The 24,102-nt window shown below is 46.7% G+C and overlaps 1 protein-coding gene across 2 annotated transcripts; it reads left to right on the forward strand.

The window, feature by feature from the left end:
* Positions 1–3,589: 3,589 nt before the first annotated feature.
* BMP2 (bone morphogenetic protein 2) lies at positions 3,590–12,661 on the forward strand. Of its 2 annotated transcripts, XM_037406009.1 has the most exons (4): positions 3,590–3,702; positions 4,642–5,000; positions 7,455–7,692; positions 11,784–12,661. In XM_037406009.1, the coding sequence occupies exons 2-4, from the start codon at positions 4,649–4,651 to the stop codon at positions 11,785–11,787; spliced, it is 594 nt and encodes a 197-aa protein (XP_037261906.1). In that variant the 5' UTR covers positions 3,590–3,702; positions 4,642–4,648; the 3' UTR covers positions 11,788–12,661. The 2 variants fall into 2 exon arrangements, with proteins under 2 accessions (XP_037261906.1, XP_037261905.1); XM_037406008.1 differs by lacking the exon at positions 11,784–12,661 and having other exon boundaries at positions 7,455–9,125.
* Positions 12,662–24,102: the final 11,441 nt, after the last annotated feature.

The raw sequence follows: 24,102 nt of genomic DNA on the forward strand, positions 1-24,102 counted from the left end.
TATATTTGCTGTGTTAGCGGCACCCACAACCCTCCACAACCATATCTTGATAGTTCTTTAATACAACTTTTTCATTTTCATCAAGGTAGAGCATGGAAATAGCCCTCAGTTCTGTTGGCACACAGCAAGCCTTGCGGATTTTGGAAGTCACTGAATTGACCAAAGTCTGAACAATGGCACAGCTGTAGGGGTGGGAAGGGGACAAGGGTGTTACGTCTACTGCAAAGGCTCGTTTGGGGAGCTGGAAGTCTGGGTGGGCACATCCTGGCTTGCGTGCACCCCACAGACCAAGTGCTGCATTTGTTGTACCTAAATAGACCCGTCTCTAATGTTCTCTGTCATGGTAGATGCTTCTCAGTTTGTGACCTGAGGTGCGCTGACACTAGAGATGCAGCAGGAGCAGGCCTGAATGCGGTATTCAAGGGCAGTGGGCTCTGCAGAGGGGTATTTATTCGGTTCTTGGGCTGATGAGGCATGAACCATAACCAGACCTTCATGGATAACACTTTGAGGGCTTTATTCCCCATATTCTCCAGGGCGCTGGCTGAAAGAGAGCCAGATCTGCCTTGGTGAGAAGTCTCTACATGGGGAAGGTCTGAGGCTCTGGTGTGGGTGCCAGTGCATTCAGGGGAACGTGTTACAAGTGCTTCAGTGCTGTCTTTTGGGACCTCATGGAAACAGATGGGAAGGCAGTCAGTGCCCCAGCAGCTCCTGATGCAAGTAGACTGAGAGATGACAAATTAGAAGGGGAAACGTGTATTATGGCCAAGAGAATGGAAGACTGTGAGAGCCTATTTATATTTAAAATCAGGGAGGGGAAAACCTACAAGACCCTCTTGATATCAGATCAGAGTATATGCATGGCTCCAGAAGAACCACAAACACGCTTCTCCCTTTTAAAGGCTCATCACCCTAATATAGAAAGCTCCTGGAGATAACGCGAAGCTGGGCATACAGTACAGCCTATGCTCCAGGCACAGGGAGTAAGTGTTGAGGCAAGAAATGACTTTTTCCTGGCATGACCCACTACAGATTGAACTGGAATGGCAATTAGAAGTTGAAGTGCTCATTTAATGTCAGTGATGTGTAAACTATGTTGCCATTGTTATTTTAGTGCTGATTTACATAATTGGCATACCCTGAAGTCACACTGCACGCACTTTCAGTTCATGCTAAAGACTTGCAGGAAGTCATAAAATTAAACATTATCTGTGCTGGAATGCAACGGAAAAGTGACTAAACTTCTGAAGGATTTCACCTCGCTCTGTGTCACTTCTCCTGCCATATGCGCTGTGGCGAGTGAAAATCAGGTTACCAAGCGTTGGGAGTTGTAGGTGCGAAGGAGCTTTCCCAGCTCTTTAATTATGCTGGTGCAGTTCTAAGGTGGTTTGTTCTGCCGGTGTGTAACTCCCCGTGTGAGCACCTCATCCTGCAGTGACATCTCACCGGTACAGCTGAAGTCACTGTAACTAGTGACCGGAAAGGCGGGAGGTGGTGGTCCATGGGAGGAATTATTCCAGCCCAGATGTGCTGAATTCCTGCCCAAAATCGGTGGTTTTCCTACACGGAAAAGTCGTAAGATGGAGGGAAAAGGCCGCTCCCAAAGGAGGAGCTGGTAATGGAGCTGTCTCAGTTGTTATTGCTTTAAATCCTCCTCCGCAGTAATTCAAGGTGTCAAAGGCTGGCTGTGTCTTTTGCAAATGAAGCCCCTGAGAGGTATTTGGAAGAGAAGGTGCAGCACAGGGTGCTGGCCGGGCCGGGAAGGAGCCTGCCACAGCACCGGGACCCGGCTAACGACGGCGTGCGCCGGCTTGGGCTTGGGCGGGACCCTGAGCTGCTGGGTCCGGCAGGGCTGCGCAGGGCGGGCCGGGCCCTAGCGCGGAGCCCGAGCGGACAGGCAGGAGACGGGCAGAGGGCTGCACCCCTGCCACAAGTTACTGAATCGTACCGGGACGAAAAGATCTGCCGCTGTCACCAAAGGGAGCGAGGGACGTAGCTGGGATGGGGACCCGATAGCACCGAGTGCGGGCCTGCTGCCTTCACCCTGGCCGCCTCCGCCCTCCCCCGTGCCCGCCGTAGAGGCGATGCGGGAGCCGCAACGGGCAGTCCGGGCTGCGAACCGGGGCAGCACCGGCGTGGGCACGGCCGGGCGCCCGCCCCACTGGCCCGGCCCGGCCCCGGCGGAGCGCGACTCGGCCCCGGGGCAGGTGCCGGGCGGAGGCGAGGGGCCGCGGGTGCTTTGCGACGGGGTTGCCGTTCCGGGCCCGGGGAGCCGCCGCATTTCCACCACTGGAGGGCAGCCACATCTTAAAATAAACCACCCCCGCCGCCTCGGCACGGCCGGCCGGGGCTGAGCCCGCAGCCGGTGGCACGGCAGCAGCCCTCCCGGAGGAGACTGGCTCCTCCCGAGCCCGGGCGCTCCTCTGTGGGGCGGAGAGCGGGGGAACCCCCGCGTTCCCAGCCCTCGCCCCGCGGGGCACAGCCCCGGCACGGCCGGGCAGGGGAGCAGGCTCCCGCGCACTGCTGCTGGCGGGGGCAGAAACAGAAACTCCCCGATTTCAACCGCTTGTAAAGCGCCGGGATTCTCCCGGAACCTTACGTGACCTTCACACCTTACCACCTCGGCAGCCCCGGCCGGCCGGGGCACGGCGCTAATCCGATTTGCGGCGGCGGAGCCTGGGAGCGATCGGGGCCGCACAACGGGGCATTGTTCGGGCCAGGTCCGCGTCCTGCACCCGGGCGGCCGTGGCCCGGCCCGGCGGCGAGACGCGGCCGCCCGGGTGCAGGACGCGGACTCGGCTCGGTACCGCTTGCCACCGGTGGCAATGCTTAACGGGCCGGGCCAGCCCAGCCGCCCCATCCCTCGTCCCGGCGGCACTGCGACCCGGGCTGGGGCGGCTGCGGCAGCCGCGGCCGGGCGAGGGAGGGAGCGGGCGAGAGGGAGGAGGGAGGGAAGGAGCGAGGGGAGGGAGGCGGCGTCTCCTTTAAAAAGCCGTGCGGGGCCGCAGCCCGCTCCCACAGGGCGGCTGTGATTGGCGCGGGCCCGCGAGCCTCCGGGGTCGTGACATCGCCGCGCAACAAAAAGCCCCGGCGGCGGCCGGGCACCCCCGGCAATGGTGCGGTGCGGTGCGGGAGGCGGCTGGCCCGGCGGGGCACCCAGCGCTGTTCCCTAGCGCGGCTCTCCACGCGGGCCGGCAGCAGGCTACTCCCCACCCTTTTTTTTTTTTTTTTTTTTTTCCTTCTCTCCTCCCTCCTTTCTTCTTTTTAAGGGAGCGGAGAAAAGTCAAGCTTCATCTTAATGTTGCTGCGGGAGCCTCAGTAAATGTCCATTTGTCTGGTGCGGGTGATGCAAAGGACATTTTTTAAAAGGAGCCTTTTAACTCCATAGACACATAGGGACCCATTCACGGGCAGGCACACGCACACACACGCGAGGAGGAGGAAGAAGAAGAAGCAACAACTTTTCGATCGCTGCTTTTAAAAGGGAGAAGCCCTTCCCTGGCCGGGACTTGCCTTCTGCCTCTTCAACCAGCTGCTAAAAGTATGTTTCTGAGGCGGACTGTACTTCAGGGAACTTCTGTTTTCTGCTCGGCAGCTGTAGAGGAGCAGCAGCGAAGTTTGGAGTAACACCAAGTGATGCGGGAAAAACACCCCGAGAGCAGAAAACCCTCCTGCAGACACAACCCCTGCTGCTGCACACAGGTATAACTCCGGCGGTCGCAGATCCGCTGAAAGCCTCCTCCGCAGGATGACTCCGTGGGCCACGGCGGAGGTGCTAGTGCTCTGGAAGAGAGAGGGGGGACGGGACACTAATCATAACAATAATAATAATAATAATAATGATAATCCAGCGCAGAGTTTCACGGGGCAGAATATCATCCTGTGGGTTTGGCTAAGGACGTAGCAGGATTTGTATTTTCCTCCTTCCCCTTCTTCCACTCCGCCGAGGGAAAGCAGCCCTCCCTTCCTCTCCGCTGGGGGAAGCCGCTGCCCCACCGCCGAGCCGCGGCGCGGGGGAAGCGGAGCCGGCCCCGAGCCCCGGCGGCTCGGCGCGGCTCGGCGCGGGGAGGGGAAGACGGGGGTCGGGACGGGAGCGCAGCGGGGAGGTCGCCGGGCGCGTCGGCCGGGCAGCCGCCCCTTCCCTCGCCCGGCGCCGGGCGCTTTCCCTCGCCCAGCGGTCCCGGGAGGCCCGGGCCGGGCCGGCGCACACCTGCGCCCCGCCGAGGGCAGCGGCCCGGCCCCGGCCGCGCTGACAGCGGCCGCCCCCTCCGCCCCTTCACCTCCGCGCTCCTTTGTTGCGGATCGGATCGGCCCGCTCCGCGCCGCTCCCCCTCCCCGGCCCGGCCCGGCTCGCTCCCTTTGATCTCCTGCCACGGGGATCTGCCTGCCTCGCTGCGCCGCCGAGCACCTGAAGCGGCCCGACGGGGCCGCGGCGGGGGGGTTCCTCCGGTGCCGGCCGGGCCGCGGCGGGGGGCCGCTCACCATGGCCCGCGCTTCGCCCCGCCGCGGGGGCCCGGCCGGGCGCCGGGGTGGGACCCACCTGCGGAGCGCCCCCGCCCGCCCCCCCCCCCCCCGCGGCGCGCTCCCCCGGCGCGGTGTCCGCGCTGACTGGCTCCCATCGCCTCCTCCTCCTCCGCGCAGGTTGATCATGGTTGCCGCGACCCGCTCCCTCCTGGCGCTGCTGCTCTGCCAGGTGCTGCTGGGCGGCGCGGCCGGCCTCATGCCGGAGGTGGGCCGGCGGCGCTTCAGCGAGCCGGGCCGCGCCGCCTCGGCCGCGCAGCGCCCCGAGGACCTCCTCAGCGAGTTCGAGCTGCGCCTGCTCCACATGTTCGGGCTGAAGCGGCGGCCCAGCCCCGGCAAGGACGTCGTCATCCCCCCCTACATGCTGGACCTCTACCGCCTGCACGCGGGCCAGCAGCTGGGGCAGCCGCCGGCCCTGGGCTACCCGCTGGAGAGGGCCGCCAGCCGCGCCAACACCGTCCGCAGCTTCCACCACGAAGGTAGGGGCGGCGGGGGGGCCCTGCACGGGCGCGGGTGGCGGTGTGGGCCCGCGGGACGGGCTGAGGGAGCGGAGGGGAAAGGGGAGGGTCGGAGGAGGAGCGTCGGGGCGGATTCCTCTCCGGGAGCGCCGAGGCTCGGCCGTCGGTAGCGCGGCGTTCGCCGGGTGCGGTGGGGCGGGCGGCTTCCCGCCGGCTGCGCGGCCACAGCCCCGGCACCGGGCTCTGGCGTCCCGCTCCGTCCGGCCAGAGCCGCCCCTTTCATTTACTTTTTTTTTTTTTTTTTTCCCCCCCCGCTAAAACCGAGCGGCCCCACAGCAAGCGTGCCCACAGATCGCTTTTCTTTGGCGAGGCGACAGAGAGCTGGAAAGCCTCCCTAAGGCGCGGCTGGGCCGGGGCCGCCGCGGAGGTTCCTAATCCTTATCTAATCCCCGTGAGAGATCAATGGAACAATCAATCGCGGCCTCCTCGGCCGGTCCCTCGCCCCGCCGTCGAGCAGCTCTTTAGCCCGGACACATGCTGTGCCCCCGCCCCCAGCCGCCAGCACCCGGGCTGGCGACAGCCCTGTGGCAAGATTTTGGCTGTCACCTGCAGGTAACCTGGCCAAACGCAGCGCTGCAGCCCGGCGGCACCTCCGCCCCTCCTCACCTGCAGCCCACCGAGGCAGCGGGCCCTCTGGGACAGGCCCTTGCTGAGCAGCAGGGTGGGTTTCCCAGCTTACCTAGCAGTCGCGGTGGCATTAGCCACGGCATGGGTAGGCCCGTGGAGCCGGTGCCGCGCGTGTCACTCGCGTGCTCTTTGGGAAACGTTTCCCCAGGTTGTAATTGTTCCTGGCTGCTAGACTCTGGTGCTGGCATGCAGGTGCCGTGGCCCTGCTGTAAAAGCAACGAAAACACAGTTTTCCATGCTTTTAACACAAAACTGCGTCAAGAAAAGAAGTTCATTAGTATTTAATGTTTCTGATGGATAAAGCAGCTGGCCTTGGAGAAGCGGATGTGCTGTTTAGTAGAAAGCCTTATCGTGAGAAAGGAGATGAATGATGAAACTTAACCTCTCATTGTTTGTATTTCCCTACGTGGAAAGTAAACACCTAGTAGTGAACGGGGAGAAGCCAGCACATGGGTCATTCATGTTAAACCTGAGCATGGTAGGCAAGGGGCTACACAAGAGAGGAGCCAGAAGGGCAAAGTTTATAGGTTTTAGGCAAATGTAAAAAGGCTGCAGTTTCAAGCAGTCGTATTGTTACATCAAAGACTGGTTTTGAGATAAAAGCTATTCTATAATTTTCACAAAATTAAGAAGAAAGTCAGTGTGAGTCCATTATTTCACCAAGATCTCACTTGGTATTACTGGCTTCTTAAAAGCAGAAGGACCACTCAAAACGTCTGTGTATTGACAAGTATTGGTCTGGTCCTGAAATACCATAAAGCTGAGCCTTACCTTATGCAAAAAGATGTACTGGATCCAACGAGGAATGCTTACGTGACTAAGAACTGCTAACAGCAGTTATGGCTTCCCCTTAGAAAGTGAATGTTTCTCCAGGATGCTTAGCACCAAAATTAAAAACCATCATTTGAGAGAGATTTATTTTGGCAAATACTTTTAATTTCTTCCACGTCTGCAACAGCAACACGCTTCTTAGCAACCCTAGATGTATTTTACTCCCTCTGGAGCTTCATTCAGTTATTTGTTGACTCAAAGGTGAGAATGGCCTGGGGTTTAGTGACTTGTTAAATTTGGGGTTTTTTTGTGGTTTAGAAAACCTGTTGTTCAGAAGTGACTTTTGTTTCATTATCCCTTTACCATTCACCCCTTTCTAGCAGTTGAACCTTCCTGCCATTCTTCATGGCCCTTTTGGGTAAATACTAGGGTGTGCTTTGTACAGTGCCATTACAGATGTTGAGTTCACTGCCTGTAATTAAGATGTGTAAGTCACCTAAATTGTGAAGTAATATTTTTCAGAATGGAGTTTAAGGAATTGGTATTAGAGCCATGTTCTTGAAAACAGCAGAAATGCAATACTTACACTAAGTCTTCAATTGGTTTTAATGATTCTCATCAGACCCCCACAAACTATAGGGCTTGATTTTTTTTTTTTTTTTTTTCTCACTAATGTCCTTGAATTCCAAAGTAATGCTGCATGGTTCTTGCCACTTATTGTAACCACCTGGAATGCAAAGGGCCACCAGTATTCAATCAAAATGTGTAACAGTGAATGAAGCAGTCTTAGCTTCATGCTAGACATGCTGGCGTAAATAAACAGAAAGAGAAGGGAGATGGTATTTTCTGCCTGAAAGTCTTTCAGATCTTGTATGTCACATGCGTTAGCTGTCACTTGAAAGTTGCCAAGAGCAGGCTATCTGAGGGGTTTGGTTGCATGTCTCAGCTACTGATTATTTTTTCTCTCTCTTTTTTTTTTTTTTTTTTAAATTTATTTTCCCTGTTTAATCAAATTAGAAGTTTTGGAAGAACTGCCAGAAACAAGTGGGAAAACAGCACGGCGTTTCTTCTTTAATTTAACTACCATCCCTAATGAGGAGTCTATCACCTCAGCTGAACTCCAGATTTTTCGGAAGCAGGTGCACGGAGCCTTTGAGAACAACAGCAGCTACCATCACCGTATTAATATTTATGAAATTATAAAGCCAGCCACAGCCACCTCTAAGGACCCTGTCACAAGACTTTTGGACACCAGGTTGGTGCATCATAATGCAAGTAAATGGGAAAGTTTTGATGTAACGCCAGCTGTTTTGAGGTGGATTGCACATGGACAACCTAATCATGGGTTTGTGGTAGAGGTGGTTCACTTGGACAAAGAGAACAGTGCCTCCAAGAGGCACGTTAGGATTAGCAGGTCTTTACATCAGGATGAAGATAGCTGGTCTCAGCTCAGGCCATTATTAGTAACGTTTGGGCATGATGGCAAGGGACACCCGCTTCATAAAAGAGAAAAACGTCAAGCGAAACACAAACAGCGTAAACGCCACAAATACAGTTGCAAAAGGCATCCGTTATATGTGGACTTCAATGATGTGGGGTGGAATGACTGGATTGTCGCCCCGCCGGGGTATAGTGCCTTTTACTGCCATGGGGAATGTCCTTTTCCACTGGCAGATCATCTAAACTCAACAAACCATGCCATTGTTCAGACTTTGGTCAATTCAGTGAATTCCAAAATCCCCAAGGCTTGCTGTGTGCCGACAGAACTGAGTGCTATTTCCATGCTCTACCTTGATGAAAATGAAAAAGTTGTATTAAAGAACTATCAAGATATGGTTGTGGAGGGTTGTGGGTGCCGCTAACACAGCAAATATATTAGACAAATACAAAAAAAAAAAAAGCTGACACTTTAATATTTCCCAATGAAGACTTTATTTATGTAATGAAATGGAAAGAAAAAAACACAACTATTTTGAAAATATATTTATGTCTACGAAAAAGTTGGGAAAACAAATATTTTAATCAGAGAAATATTCCTTTAAAGATTTTAAATGTATTTTAGTTGTACATTTTATATGGGTTTAACCCCAGCACATGAAGTATAATGGTCAGATTCTTATTTTGTATTTATTTACTATTATAACCACTTTTTAGAAGAATAGCTAATTTGTATTTATATGTAATCAAAAAGAAAAAAATATAGGGTTTGTACATAATTTTCCAAAATTGTAGCTGTTTCAATTGTGTGTATTTAAGTTGAAAAGAATACATGGAAGGTTACTATGGCAAAGTGCATAGCACATTTGCTTTCTGCTGTGCTACTGTTAAGGTCACAAGTTCAAGTCCAGAAAAAAGTGGATAATCCACTCTGCTGACTTTCAAGATTATATTGTACAATTCTCAGGAATGCTGCAGGGTGGGCTGTCCAATCCATGAGAACTGGCATCCTCTTTAGGTGGAACATTTGGATAAGAACCAGACGTTGCTGATCTAGTATAAATACTGCTATTCCCAACTAATTTGCAGTGTGAATATAAGAAGGGCCAATAGAAATCCTATGGGAGGTGGGGGTGGGGGAAGAGTGAATCCTTTCTAGACCTACAGAAAAGTGAATGTTTGATGTTTCCTTTAAAATTCCTTCCTTTAAAAGTCCTGGCCAAATATAAAATAATAAAAACTAAAATGTCATCTTTTTTTTTTTGTGATTATGTATGCTAAAGAGGAATAACTGATTTGTACCAGCCCTTGTCTTTAACAGTTGGAAAAGCATTGCATACTTCCTCACCTCAGATGAGAGCTCACTTCTGTGGAGTGTTGTAGTGAAATTAATCTTCAATTTTTGCCCTACATACAGCAAGCTGTTGTCATATGCAGCCTCGTATCTAACCTCAGCTGATGGTCTTGCTGTTTTGCAGATTAGCTTGTCTTCCTTTCCAGGGTTTTGTGTTTGAAAGCTTTTTTTTTTTTCTCCGTTCCCAAATGTTTAAATCTATTTCAGATAATAAATGATAGAACTCTTATATTTCTTTCTGAAAAGTCCAATCTGTGAGAAGAAAATTGTTCACTTGTGCAGTCATCACAAGGATAACTTGTGCTTACATCTTGTTTTTTTAATCCTTCATGTAAGGGGCAAAAACATGATTTGTTCTTGGCAAACGCAGCATTGAAGCTAATGCTTACTGTGCCCGTTGTGCGTTAAAAGACTGGTATGGCAGTCAGGTTACTAGCTGTAGAACCACACAGTGGCTGTGTTGATTGTTGAGTGAAAGTTGTGCTGAAGTGGTAGAGTGGGAAAGTAGCTTAAATTGGCTTTTTGGTGATCTGCTGAAAAGTGCACTGAAGCTGGGAACAGAATGAAATTGTGATAGGCTGCTGGTGGTAGGTTCCTGCCTATTTCAGGAGCTCTCCACTGTATTTAGTGGATCAATGATGACTCTGTGCTGATACCTCCAGAGATGTCAGAACCACCTTGTGCCCTGTTGTGGATCAGTTTCTGGATTTGGTGAACTGAGGTAGTACTTCCTAAAGCCATGTGTACAGTTGGCCCATTAGAGACCTCTCTAAGTCATCTCTGGGAGCCTCTGATTTGGGCCTCCTACTAGCCTAACTTTTTATTAACAGAAACCTCCTATTTCTCATGGCCCTCCCCAAACACCTCCTTTTTTACCAGAATCATCTGAGTTTCAGCAAAGGTACTAGATAGGTTTGTTGATCAGAAAGGCTAACTTCAGGATGTCTTGCAGGTCTTCTCATAGAACAATTCTCTACTGCTAATGGTCACAAAAAGCAACGGGTACAGAGAGGAGGAGAGAAAACCTAATTTCCTCTTGGCTGCTTCTGTTTTTCTCTTGTGAGCTTAGAAATATCTTAGGCTAGCTGTTAAGTTTCTGTGGCAAGACAAAACTTACCTATTTCTTTGTACCAGCAGTATTTTTAATAGCTATTAGAGAACAATCCATCACTGTGCAGTTTGGCTCTGCTTATTTTTGAGAGGTAGCTGATGATATTGGTCATGCTGATACTACGTAGTAGCCTATGAGTTCACTGGGCGGACAACCTCTGTTTGGTTTTTCAAAAGACCGATGCTGTTTTGTTGGCTAATACTTTTAGGGGGGAGTGTCATATGTGCACAAGTTTAGTTTGCCTTTTGCTGGTTGACAGCTTTACTGGTGATGAGTAAGTTTATGGCTGTTGCTTTGGCAAGGCTGTCAGTCGGAGGATGTGCCACATTGAAAAGTTCTGCAAGAATTCATTGATTGTGATGCATGGTTGTGCCAGTGGTCACAGCAGTGCTAGTGTACTGTATAACCTGAGATTGCAAAAGCTGGACATAAAGTGCTGAAAATTGGAAGATTGCACCATTTCTATAAGCAGGAAGGGTATGATCCCAAACCTGCTGAAATCAGCAAAGATTCCATGGCTCTTCTAACCAGATCCTAAACTCCAGTGTTGCAAGGCTTAAGTTTCACAGCTCCTAGCCCTTCATGTGTAACTAGATTGAGGGAGGCTTTGTACGGAGTGGTGACTGCTTTACTTGTCCTGTAAGGCATGAGAACACGTTGATGCTAATCTTGTTTAAAAAAAATTGACTACTGCACTTGTCTGTGCATGAGCAGTAGCTGGCTCATGGTGTGATGCCGTATTCCTTGTGAAGGTAAACCTCCTTGCTTGACAAAGAATTGCATCCTTAGTAAAATACACTGTGAGACCAATGTATAATCGTAGACCTATTAAGACCCACTCTCGTAAGCGTTTCTATACCTGCTTAGGCTTAGTCACAGAATCATCAGTTCCATGCTGATCTTGAGGAGGAAATATGCATGTGTCAAGCTCAGCATGTCAACAAATTTCTGCAGAATTTGTTTTGTAGTGTATCTTTAAATCCTTAACCCTTAACCTTTCCAGATTGGAGATGTGAGAGTGCTGCATTGAAGAGTTTGGTTAGGATTTAAAATTCAAGAAACAACAAACTTTCATACATGAGTAGTAAAAAGTTCTAGAGATCAGTTGGAGTCCTGAACTCTGCTAAATAGGGTTGATGATCAGACAGTCCTGAAAGGTTTGGGCTTTCTGACATCTGAGTCTGGTAACGACTGCTAAATAATCCTAAATAGTAAAGGTATGCTGTCACCACAGTACTCCAGTACTTACTAGTGTTGTAGTACTCTACGAGAAGAAATTAGCTCCTTTTTTCTCCTTAAGAGGAGAAAAAGCACAAGATCTCGAAGGCAAAATTGCCTTTGTTGCCTTATAGCCGGTTTCCCCTAAACATATTGCTTCTAGGCACTTATATAATCTATATAGGCAGAGATTGTGATAGATAATGTCACCCTTTGTGCATTTCAGATAAGCATCTCTCTAAACACAAATGTGATCAGCATCTCTCCTTGTCCTTTTGAGACTCAGTAACAGCTTTGTCGAGTGGCTTGATAATTTTTGCGCAAAATTCAGTTGGACTTCTGTGGTCAGCAACATGTAAAAATGACGTGGGAAGATCTTCAGTTGAGGTAAGCTCTCCCGAGAGCATTGGCCATTTTCACTGAGCAGGATCTGCTCTGCTGCGCTAACCTGGGCTCATCATGATCAGGCGTTGAGACCTTTTCTGCTCGTATGGTAATGGGGTTTGGGTGTCCACAGACTATCACCTGCTTCCCCCACTGCCAGGCAGGGAGAGGTCTCGCTTGTGCAATCAGTACTGATGAGGCTCGGAGAGGAACATGATTTATTGTACTCTCAGCTTTGAAGAACGCGCTCATCTGGACTGCATTTATATTAGACCCATTTTGCTACACTATTAGAAGAGGATAATTATTGAACTATTTTATTGTACAGCTATTCCTATTTTGTTGATTTTTGGGGTTTTTTTTATTGATTTCAGGAGGCAGCTAATTGCCATATGGCAGCTTGATGTTAATGTTTTATGAAGATCAGGAAACAAAAGTTTATGAAAAGCTTTTGTATAGTAACTGCAGAGTTTCAAGAACTGTTTTATACTTCCTGACAGTGCAGGTCTGGCTTAATGGTTTGTTTTTATTGCTTAAGAGTGTAAACCTTTCTTTAGCCGATGTGTGGAAATTATATCCTCATCCCGCATTACGCATTTCTCATTGCTCATTACTCATTCCCTGCTTTCATTTCTGCCATCTGTAATCAGAGCTTTACTGTTTCAACTGCATGCAAAATGCTCCTATCCTTTGCACAGTAAGATACTTTTCCTTAGCACTCACCCACCCTTTAAAAAAAAAAAGGGGGGGGGGGGGAGGGGAAAAAAAAAAAGGGGGGTAGGAAAAGCCTACTGTGTCTATATTGTTTTTCTCTGTTTTGGGTGGAGTCTGTCTTAGATTCTGGTTGCTAGATGGTTTCTGTAGTAACAAGCAGAGAAAAAATCCAAGACTGAAAAGGCACTTTTAAAGGTGCCATATCTTGCCTGAAGTATTATTTATCTAATTATGGATATGGAATGTTTCTCTTCTTTATATTAAGGCTACCCCTTTTGGTAGGGCAGACTGCTGTTTTGGGAACTTGATTTGTTGTGTTCTTATAACATGAGAACATGAGAGCCATGAATTTTGCTCCCAGTTGACTTAAGCTGCTCAAAATAATGATGAAAAGCCAAAGGCATTAAAATGTATTTTTAAAGACGTTATAAATGGTTGTTACAGGCACAAACCACTGTTTTTTAGTTACATAGGAAAGGTTCAGAAGGACACTTGGATTTTACAGATTAGTATGTAAGGAGGGTGCTGGGTAAAAGTGGCAGTCTTTTATTTTGTTAGACTGCTATATACAAGGAAGAAACTCCAACTCCTTCAGAATCTAACATTACTCTGTTGTACTCCACATTTTTTGTTTTTCTCCTAAGATATTTTGCAGGCACGTGAGAAAGTAACAGTTTGTGTGCCCTTTACATTTGCCTGGCTTGGACACAAAAAAGAATTCAAAAATTACTTTAAGATTACTTCTTTCCTGTCTCTGCAGTACTAATCCTTCATTACCTGTATTCCTGACGGCCTTGTCTGCAACAAGCAGTAATGGTTTCCTAAGGTGGAGTTTCCTCTCTTTTTGGAATCTAGTCACCTGTCCGTGCCCTCTGGGATTTGGCAACCTTCTGTCCACAAGCCTTGTGCCATGGTCACTTAGAAAAGCAGGTACGCTGGTGTTGTCCTGGTTCTGTGTCCTTTACAGAGACAGATTTGTCCTTGCCTTCAGCAAGAATCTCCATTTGGGAAGGGTCTGAAGGCTTGCTCCCGCTGTGTGCAGCAGGAGACACTTCGTAACACCAGGGACCGTGTTTGTAACTTGCCAGAAGTCTGAGGGCCAGAGCTCATTTACATCTGTATTTACATAGTGCTGTGAAGGCAGTCAGCTGCAATACCTGCCTGGGCTTGTGTTGCCCTTGATAGATGAACAGAGGCTGAGAGTTGTTGGACTTCTCCAGAGGTAGGAAACTTGCAGTGGGTCAGCTTGGTTCTCAGCTCATAAGGTGGGGTAGTGAGATGTATTTTTGCTCTTCACAGTTAATTCTCCTACAGGCTTCTGCAATATGTGCCTGGCTGCCTGCCCTTACAGAAAGAGGACCAGAGCCGCTGGGTTAGGTCTGCAGTTGGGTATATTGGCTTACCTCCAGGAAAGAAGCAGATTGGTGCCTTTTTAGCTTGAAAAAAGGCAAGGATTTTCGTGGGAAGGAAGTTGTAGGTGAGGGAAGTGGGGAAGGACCCTCCAGGCGTTTGAAGCTGAAAGTGTTAAAAGTTTCTAGAGGGACTTCAGGTAGAGAGATCAGAGCAGTGAATTGATAACATTCTGAAAGTTCAGGTTCCCACAACAGCTGGACTGTGGCAGATTTACAATTTAATGAGGCTGATAATCCCATTAGAGATTAAATTAAGAAGGTTTTTCTGGGAGATCACCAAGAAAATTATGAATATTGTACTGTAGCTTGGGTCGTAATGCTAAGGCGGTGGAGAGCTGACATGTGCTTCTTGCACTGCAGGATACTGTTTCATTCAGTGTGTCTCATTAAAACAGAGCGTTCAGCTCCAGCAGTGTTTCACTACAAACAGAAGCAAATGTATTATTATTATTACTACTACTGTTATTACTATCATCATCATCGTCCTGGAAACAACATGCAGATTAAAAGATGGAAATATCAACCAGATCTGCAAATCAGCACAGCTCTACTGACTTCGTTCTCAGGCAATCTGGTCCTTTTTATTAAAGCAAATCCTCAGAAGGCAGAGTGACCATGTATGAAAAATAATGTATTTAAGGTAACTATTGACATAACTCCAGTAGCTTGGAACTTGCACAAAACCCTTTTTTTATGGCATCCTGCACACCCTAGTGATGGGAAAGTGTTGTATGGAATAATGACTCTGTAACCACAGACTTCAAAAGTATAGAATGTCTGCGGCATGATGGAAATAGCTGTTTCCACATCAATAATATACACACAGGCATATTGAAGCTTAATTGCAAGGCCAATGGTGATGGAAGGGGGAAGGGATATCTGCCTACAGCTGCACCAAACACAGGGGCTGAGCAGAATGCCTTTGCTTTACAGCCAGAAACAATGATTCATTTCATTATAATCTTGACTTTTGCATTTTTCTCGTGACTTATTGATAACTTTGTATGGGACTTCATAGACCAAGGGAGTTACTGACTCCTTAGGAATTAGGAAGGGAGACAGGGTATATATTATTTCTTATAAATGTCACTCTGGCTGTTGTTTTAAATTATTCTATTTTAAGGAAAATACTAATGATTTTTTCTGCTTACATTTTCTGTCTTCCTTTGAATGAAAAAATCTTTCACTTAAAAGCAGTTTCTCATTTAAGAGCCCGCTTTTTTGTCTATTTTCATGAAAAAGCCTGGTCTCCTAGTTGACATCATAATGTTAACATGAAGGCAGTTTTGATGTCACAAACTGTTACTGTTGGATCGAGTCCTAATGCACATGGAAACTGTTTTCCCAGCCCTGGCACTGAAAATAAAAGGTGGGCCCAATAGCTTTAAGTGAAAAATGAGTGGGTTTGTACTGCAAAATACTGGTGTTATTGATACTCTCTTATTCCTGTTGTTCAAGACCTATGTTACTGGAATGACAAGTATGTTCTCATTTTACTGCTTTCAGTGTACAGACTATTGGCATCTTGGAGAATTACTTTAAAGCTTCCCCTGCTGGAATCTCTTGAGGATGCCATGTAGCCTGATATTCTTAGAAGGAAAATTTCCTCATGCTTTCTGGGGAGAAGCCTCAGAATGCCACCTTGAGACTCAAAGCTCAGAAAGAAATAGAATTGAATCTCTCTTCTTAACCATTGGTATTTTTAAAATCCATCAACATTTTTGGTTACTTAAGATTAGCAGTAACGCATGTTGTAGATGATGTTATTACTGAGGGGAGGATCAAAGACTAATTGATTCATATTTCCTGGTCTGGTGCTTTTTTATTGTTTTGGTGTGTTTTTTGTTTGGGTTTGGTTTTTTTTAGAAATGGTTAATTGTTAACTACTTCTTGACGTGCTGGGCAAAGAAGTCTCCCAGGTTTGCAGATGAAAAGATTTTCATCTTTGAAAATATAACCCAAATGTACCCTAGAGGGCAGAGTCATTTAGAGAGAGATCCTGCACACCTGCTGAGTTACTGATTCATGCTCACTGCAGAGTTCCTCGGTGAGAAGGACCAAGCCCTGGGAAAATGGTGTTGGGAGCGTAGGTGGAGCCTTCTGGTTTTTGTCAGCAGCAAAGGTTGAGAAAGTGGTCTGTGACTCTCCTGTGTGCAGGTTCTGACAAAGGAAAAAAAAAAACAACAAAACAAAAACCATTTAAAAAAACCCAGTAGTTTGCGAATAAATCCGTGTAACCCAGTAGGCCATTCTGCTGGCAGGTAGCTATTGTGGCTCTTGCCTGCTGCAGGGTCTTAGTCTTGTCTTGAGGGTTAGATTTAATTTTCAAATAGAAGCATTTTAACTTACATTTTATATCAAAGGAAATAAACCAGGTGCTGCCCTTTCCAAGAGCCTTCTAGTCTTGAGACCCGAGCCATGCAGTGGGTTGCTGCCAACTTTTCCATCTAACTGGTGAGGAAAAATTGTTGTCAGGCCTTTCTCTATAAGCCTGAGTGTCTGGGAAGGATCTGGGAAGGTCTTTCCAGCTCCTCTTGTATGTGAGTACTTCCTTCAGGGTTTCAGGCTCCATTCCTGTCTTTACCTCATTCATCTGAGGAGGGGGAAAAAAAAAGGGTCAAATACTGGGACACTTTGAAGAGTGTGCCTTTACCAAGCTTTGGTTTTTCTCTCTTCCTGGAACTCTCATTACATGATCCTGGTTTTCTGAGCCAATTGTTAGCCCAAGGCTAAATCCTTAACCTTGGGCTAGATAACAAAAGCACAGCTGAGGTGATCTTGACTCCTTAAAAAAGGCTGTCTAGTCTTTGATGCACTCAGAATGAGACGCATAATTCATTTTTGTTCCAAAGGTTGTTCTTAGCATGGGAAATGAGCAACCTCCATGATAAAAACTCAGCATGTTAAGAGTGTGTGTGTGTTTTATGTTGATCTCTGTCTTCCATTGCGTTACACATCCTGGAGGGTGTTGGTGTGTCAGGGATCACCCATGACTGAATCCTATCTGGGTGTTTCTGCTTTGTGTAACTACATCCGTTCATGCTGAGGCCCAAAGACTTTGTGCCAATGATAGGAATCAGCATTTGGAAAATGTAGCTTTCTGACCTGCAGGTTTAAATGAGAGGAGTATGTAATTGGAGTGTGTAAGTGGAGCTCAAGAGAAATTAAGCTGAGATCAAGTTTATTAATGAATATCAAAACTGGCTTGTTGGGTACAGCCCTCTTCTTCTATGCAAAGACCCCAGAGGCATGAGAAAGGCCAATGAGTGTCATACAGGGCTAATGTCTGGCAGGGCTCTGCACAGAAGCTCTTCTGTCTTTATGGTGTGGAGGCCTCCCCAGCAGGTTCCTTCTGAGTTTTTCCTTTGGGAGAGGACTCTTCCACTGTATGCTCTAATGCTGAACTCTTGGTGCTACTCTGAATAACTCTGAGGGTCTGGTTTGTACTGTAGGCTGGCAAGCCTGATGGGAAGAAACAGCATCACTGGTGGCTGTAGTGTCGAGTTGGCCTGGTCACGGAAGGCAGTGGAATTCACAGTTTAGCTGATAGCAACAAGACAGGCTGTGATGGCTAAACCTGCTAAAAGGCAGTGTTGCTAGTCAAATACAGCATCAGAAAGAGAAGGCAATGTAGCAGCAGGGCCACCAGGCCAAGGGCAGGAGAGACAGCAAACTTTACTCTGCTGTGGAGCTGGAGCGCGCCATTGGAAAAGTCTCTCACTGTCCTTGTGCACTAATTAGCAAATAGCTTTTCCCTGCATCATAGGTGTTTTGTAGTGATATGTGCCTTAAAGAATTTGGAGATGCCCAAATGTGCTGCTGTTTATCCTGTAGGGTAGAGATAGATAGCTGCATTATATGGCATAATAACAGGTTTCGTCCGCTGGTAACCAGTTTGCATGTGGACCAGGTCTGGCCAGTATTAAATTGGAAAGCAAAGATGACTTTGTGATTAAGGTGCTGGAGTGGGACGCTGGAAATCTGGGTTCAGGTTGTGGGTCAGCCATAAACTCCCTGTGTGACCTTGAGCAATATAATTATTCTGAGACTTCAAAGCTATCGAAACAATTTGGACACCCATTTTCCAGTCATTTTAATTAACTGGGATGCTTTGAAATGCTCAGCTTTAATCTCTCTGTGCCCAAGATTCTCATTTGTAAAACCAGGATAATAATATTTCCCTGTGCATGAAGAGGATGTGTGCGTTAATGATTGGGAAGTGTGCAGCTACTCAAAATGCAGCAGATACGGAGCTTGAAGGTTTAGTGAGGAGCGAGTATGTTGAATTTTGCAGGCGTGGGGCTCAAATACATATATAGGTGCTGCACACAGGGCAAACATAGCCTATTTCAGTGAGATTTGTTTATATGTGGGCGTAAACTGGGGGATAGTTACTTATCATGATATATTACTGTCATATTAGTTCATGGGAGATAAATGTCACTGCAAGTAAACTGCAACCAAAATATTTACTGAGAGGAACTGCTCATTTATTCAGTATTTCATTTAGCTCCATAACAACATCTTGCTGTTTCTTTAGTGTCTTGCCATTCTTCAATAGTGAATATTAAACTTTTATAAGATGAAATGACTAGTTATTAACATTTTCATTTCTGTAGCTTTACTTCATAACAAGCCATACTCCTTTCACATCACCTACAGTTATGTCCCTTTGCCTGGTGTTATGTGATTGTGTAATGAAAAGCCTGTAAGGCACATAGGCAGAGGGAAGGGTTAAAAGAGCCAAGGGAGTCTTTAATTCCTTCATTTTCTGACTTCTGTGGGTTTAATACACAATCTTAACATTCCATTAGTAAGTGGTTGCATTTTTTTCTTTTTAACTTAAGAGATTAAAGGTTCCTTCAGATTTTACATTTTTTCACTACTCTCTTTACTCATGTCAGTTTGTGCGCTAGGCAGGCAGGAAATGAGAAGCTATCCTCGCTAACCATCGATGCTACTCTACTACCCAGAGCCAAGCGATGGATGTCTAGGAGATGCCTGTCTGCAGGGAGCTGCTTTTCCCAAAAGAATGGCTGATCAGGGTACAGAAATGTTTCAAAGGCCCTAGAACTTGTGTTCGTCACTGGCCTTCGAGAAGGCAATCACCCAGAGCCTTTAAGTGCTTTGCAGACTGCATGCAAAACACTGTACAGTGTTATATACTGTCCGAACATCTGATCCTGCTTGTTGCAAAAGTTACTGATTTGTCAGTGGTAAATATATGTTGAAATGAGGTTTTGCTATTTAAATATGAAGGAAAAAGATGACTGCTACTCTAAACAGCTTCCACTGAATCAGTTGTGCCTGTGACTTCAGTACGAATCCATTGGCTTACTATAATGACTGCTCTCTAAGCAAGAAAATCTGACTCACTTCTCGTTAGCATTATGCTAGGAGTAACTTGCTATTTATCATCAGGCAGTCTCAAATCTGGCTGTCAAGATAGCTTTTCTCTTGAAATTTGATTTTCAAAGCAAGCGTGAACGAAGTGGTGCTTTAATGTGCAGATATTTATGCTTGCGGGATAGGTGACCAAATATTTCTCAGTTGTATTTTTGAAGTCTGTATTATGAGCATCCTGAATATTGAATGGCAAATTTCCCTCTAAAACTTCAGTGGAATAAGATAGGGAAAACTCTAGTTGTAGTTTTCACTGAAAACCGACAACCAGAGTTATAAAGGATTTGGGATAGCAGCTGTTATTACCCAAGATTTGTCTATTTCTTTGATTTAATTTTTTACTGCAGTGAGCCCATAAGAAATGCCGACAGATTACTACTTTGTGTTGTGTACAAGCAAATATCATCTTTAAAGATTTTGCAGAAGAGTAACTATTTTATGATCAGTGAAGTAAACATTTTCAGATAGTCTCACCTTGTAGAATGTGGTCATTTGTGTCTGTTTGGTAGGTGCATAGTTTAAAAATCTAAGCAAACAAAACAGGAATCATGTCTAGATACCTACCAAAAGTTAAAATTACCTTGAATAAAGAAAATTGCCTCTGGAATTTCCAGGAGAAAAGAATGCATTGAATTAACTGAAAAAGTTAAAGCTAAGAACAAAATACGGTAATGTTTGGGGTTTTTTTAACAATGGCCCAATTCTGCAAAACCTTAACATTCTTATTAGCTATTTTGTATTCTAGGCCCATGAAAAACTTTTGGTCAGAACTTAACAGTACATTGTTACAAACTGATATCTGCTGAACTTTATCCTAGTTCATGAACCTTTTGAACAGCAGCCCCCTCGTGCCCCTGGGGTTCTGGAGGGGGTTTATGGTTTCATGTGCAAAGCAGCGTGAAACTTGGCACTTTCGCGTGGCCTGAACCCTGACAACTCCAGGAGCACAAAGCAAAATCAAGGCCTGTAAGCTCAACCAGCCTAGAGGCAAAGTAAAGGTTTATTGAAACTCATGTGAACTTGAGCTAAATTCCGTTTTAAGAAATCTGGCCCTTTTACTGTCCCATCATTGCCTTATCATTAACATGGAGGAAATCCGTCCTGCAAGGCTGTTGTGAAGATAAGTTCCGTAACATTTATGAAGTGCTCAAAAAGGATGGTAGCAGTGGTGGTTTTGGGGGTGTGGGGGGCTTCTGATCTGAAGGAAGTAGGTCAATGGTCAGGAGATATATGGTCTTAATAGCCCATGTATGGATAGAATCTGAATTCCGACTTGCTGAAGAGCCAGGGCAGGCCAGTCATTAGGGCTGTCTGACAGGGTAAATGAGTCACAGTCAAAGCAGGCACTCATTTACATTACCAGGCTCTTTCAGAGTCTGTGCAAACTGCAAGCTCCAGTTCATACTGAAGGCCAGGTTTGACTTTTGCTTACTCTGCTTTCAGTGGGGTTGAAATATTATGAGTGGGAATTTGGCTGAAGGTCTAAAAAACTACTTGCCTCCTGATTTATAAACCAGCAAAGGTGCTACATGCAGCCGCTATCCAAGTCCATTAGAGAGACAGTGTCAGGTTCCTAATGTGATTCAGCTGCGGTTCTGCAGATCCTGTCTTTTTTATAAGTCCCTGGCAGTCATTGGAATTGACTGATGCTGGGGATTGGGCCCACAAGGTACAGAAGTATTTCTTCCTTTACTCGTTTCCTGGCCTTGCCTTCTGGACTGTCTGACTTTGGAGCTTTCATTGTTCAGGTAGGTCATGTTATGAGTCGTCTTAACCAGGTCCCGAAATGAGCCAGTGTTGCTCACCTGCAGGCCCAATTGGCTGTAAGTGAACGCTTTGGGCATTAATTGTGTGTCGTGATGCCTCTGCTTCTACACTGAATAAAGTACTCCAGCGATCCTCCACAAGTGAGGCCATGGGTGGATTTGTTGACGTGGACCTCTTTCAGAGCTGCTTGTAGTTGCTTTTACGTGGTATGGATTCCAACTGTGACCCTACAGTGTACTTACAATGGCAGTACCTCGGCTTACAAAGTCACGATAGGAACATTCTGCTGTTAACACATGCAAAAGTCTGGTTTTCAAGAAGTGGGTTCATTTTTCTGACAGTAGGCTAAACCCTTTTAGGAGAACCATAACCCGCCCCATATCTGCTGGAAGGACAGTGTGGCGGGGTATAAGCAATCCAGGAGACCTACAGAGTATGTGAGGGAAAACTTTCTGATGCTGGTGCTGGATGAGCTGACTGATGGAAGCACTGTGCTGGACCTGCTGCTTCTGAATAAGGAAGAACTGTTTTTGGGGGACTTGGCTGCAGTATCATGAGATGGTGGTTTAAGAACCCGAGGAAAGTGGGAAAGGCAAGTAATATAGTAATCACTCAAAACTTCAAGTGTGTGGACTTTGGCTTTTCAAGGAACTGGTAGGCAGAATCTCCTGGGAGTCTGCCCTGGAGGGCAGAGACCCGTGAAAGTTGCTTGATCTTCAAGGACAGCCTCCTCAAAGCACAAGAACAGTCCATCCTGATGTTCAGGATGCTGAGCAGGTATAGCAGGAGGCCAGCTTGACTGAACGGGGAACTTCTGACTGATTTCAAATGCAAAAAGGAAGAGTATGGAGGTGGAAGCAAGGACAAGCAACCATAGAGGAATACAGAAATGTTGCCTGGGCATGTAGGAATGGAGTTAGGAAAGCAAAATGCAGCTGCAGTTGGAACTGATGAGGCTTTTGGAGCGTAAGCAGATCATTTCTACATGCAGCACAAGGGAGACCAAGGAAGATGTGGGCCTTCTGCTGAATGTGGCAGGTGATGAAAGGCATGGGAAGAGGCTGAAGTATTCAATGTCTTGTCTTGGTCTTTATTAGCAAGATCTGCTTTCAGGCCTCGATGCATAGTGGCAGAGCTTGAGGGAGGAGGTGGTACCTGCATTAAAGAATTAAAGATCACATAGGTAAACATGGCACATACAAGCCCATGGGGCTGGACAGGATGCATCAAAGGGTGCTGAGGGGCTGATACTGTTTAACATCTTCATGGTAAACAGCAACCTGACCAAAGAGACAGCATCCTTAGCAAGTTTGCAGATGACATCAACCCAGGAGAAGTGGTTGATGTGCTGAAGAGCAAGTCTGCTGGCCAGAGGGACCATCTGAGAAGTGAACTGGAGGAACAGGCCAACAAGAATCTCCTGAAGTTCAACAGACAAATGCAAAGCCCCGCACCTGGGACAGAACCTCCCGGTGCTCAGGTACAGGGATAACATCTCAGCACCCGGTGGGGAGCTGCGAGTCCTGATGGACACCGCATCCAACATGCACCGGTGATGCGGCTCCTGCAGGAATCAAAGCCAACTGCGTGCTGGGTTTCCGGGAGGGGACTGATTATTCCCCTCTGCTTGTGCTCGTTAGGATGCCACTGGAGTATTGTGTCTAGTCTGGGATCTTTGGCAGAAATACTGGCAAACTGGAGAGAGCTGAGAGCAGCTGTGGTGCTTAAGCAGCTGGACTGTGTGACAGATGAGGAGAGGTGGGGGAGCCTGAATTTGTTTAGCTAGGGGGAATAGAATTGCACTCTTCCGTGACCCAGGAGGAGGTTAGAGAGAGGATGAGGCCAGACTCTTCTCAGAGGTGCGCAGTGGTAGGACGGGAGGCAGCTGCCACAGATTATAGCAAAGGGAAATCTGACTGAATGTAGGGGAAAATTTTTTCACAGTAACAGCAGTTTAGCACTTGAGCCCTGAAAAGTAATATTTCCACTTTGGGAGATTTCCTGAACTTGACTAGTCAAGATCCTGAGCAACTTGATCTAACCTGAAGCTGGACCAGCAGGAGGTTGGATGAGATGACCTCCAGAGGTCCCTTCCGACCTTGGTATTTCTGATTTTGTGACACAGAGAAAAACCATTGAGCAAGAGCAATAGATGGAGCCAATATGATTGTAGCGAGTTCGTTTCTGTGCACACCATGTTATTTCTAGCTTGTGCTCCATTTAACAAGCAGAGAAAAAGAGACAAGTTTCTTTTTTTTTCCTTCTCAAAATCATAAAAAATGTGTAGGCAGGAGATCTGCTGCAGTATGCAGATTAGGATGTCACATACGTATTGAAACTGTGTCCAACATAAATGACATAATGTAAGAAACAACTGATCATTTGTTTCTGGCAGGAATTTTTTCTCATCAGTTTTGAATGAATCCTAACAGTGGGTTAAAAAAAATCTTCGTGCGTACAGGAGAGACTATAATGCTAGCTTTGATCTGAACTTCTACAACAAAAATTATTTTTCTACTGAAATCATTTACTTTCCTTTACTAAATAAAGTGAAGCCTATTTTTGCTCACAGAATCATTGCAGCGTGGATGACAAGATGATATAAGGACATCTTTGTCCAGTTGGAATAAAAATTAAAAAAAGACAGCAAACTATTTGTAGCCACTGACACCTGTTAAAATTCAAGCCCATGCTAGAATATCAAGCTTCTGCTGAAATACATACTGAGTGTAATTTTATGTTTGAAATATGGCTTCCCATCCTGGTATTTGCAGGTGCATTGTACTAAAGTGAACACAATCATTTTGTTAATTGCAGTTCAAGCTCATTAGGGAACTATAAAGGCAGAAGAATGAATGTACCCGT

Source organism: Falco rusticolus, chromosome 12 (genome assembly GCF_015220075.1).
Source record: "Falco rusticolus isolate bFalRus1 chromosome 12, bFalRus1.pri, whole genome shotgun sequence".
Classification (NCBI taxonomy): Eukaryota; Metazoa; Chordata; class Aves; order Falconiformes; family Falconidae; genus Falco; species Falco rusticolus.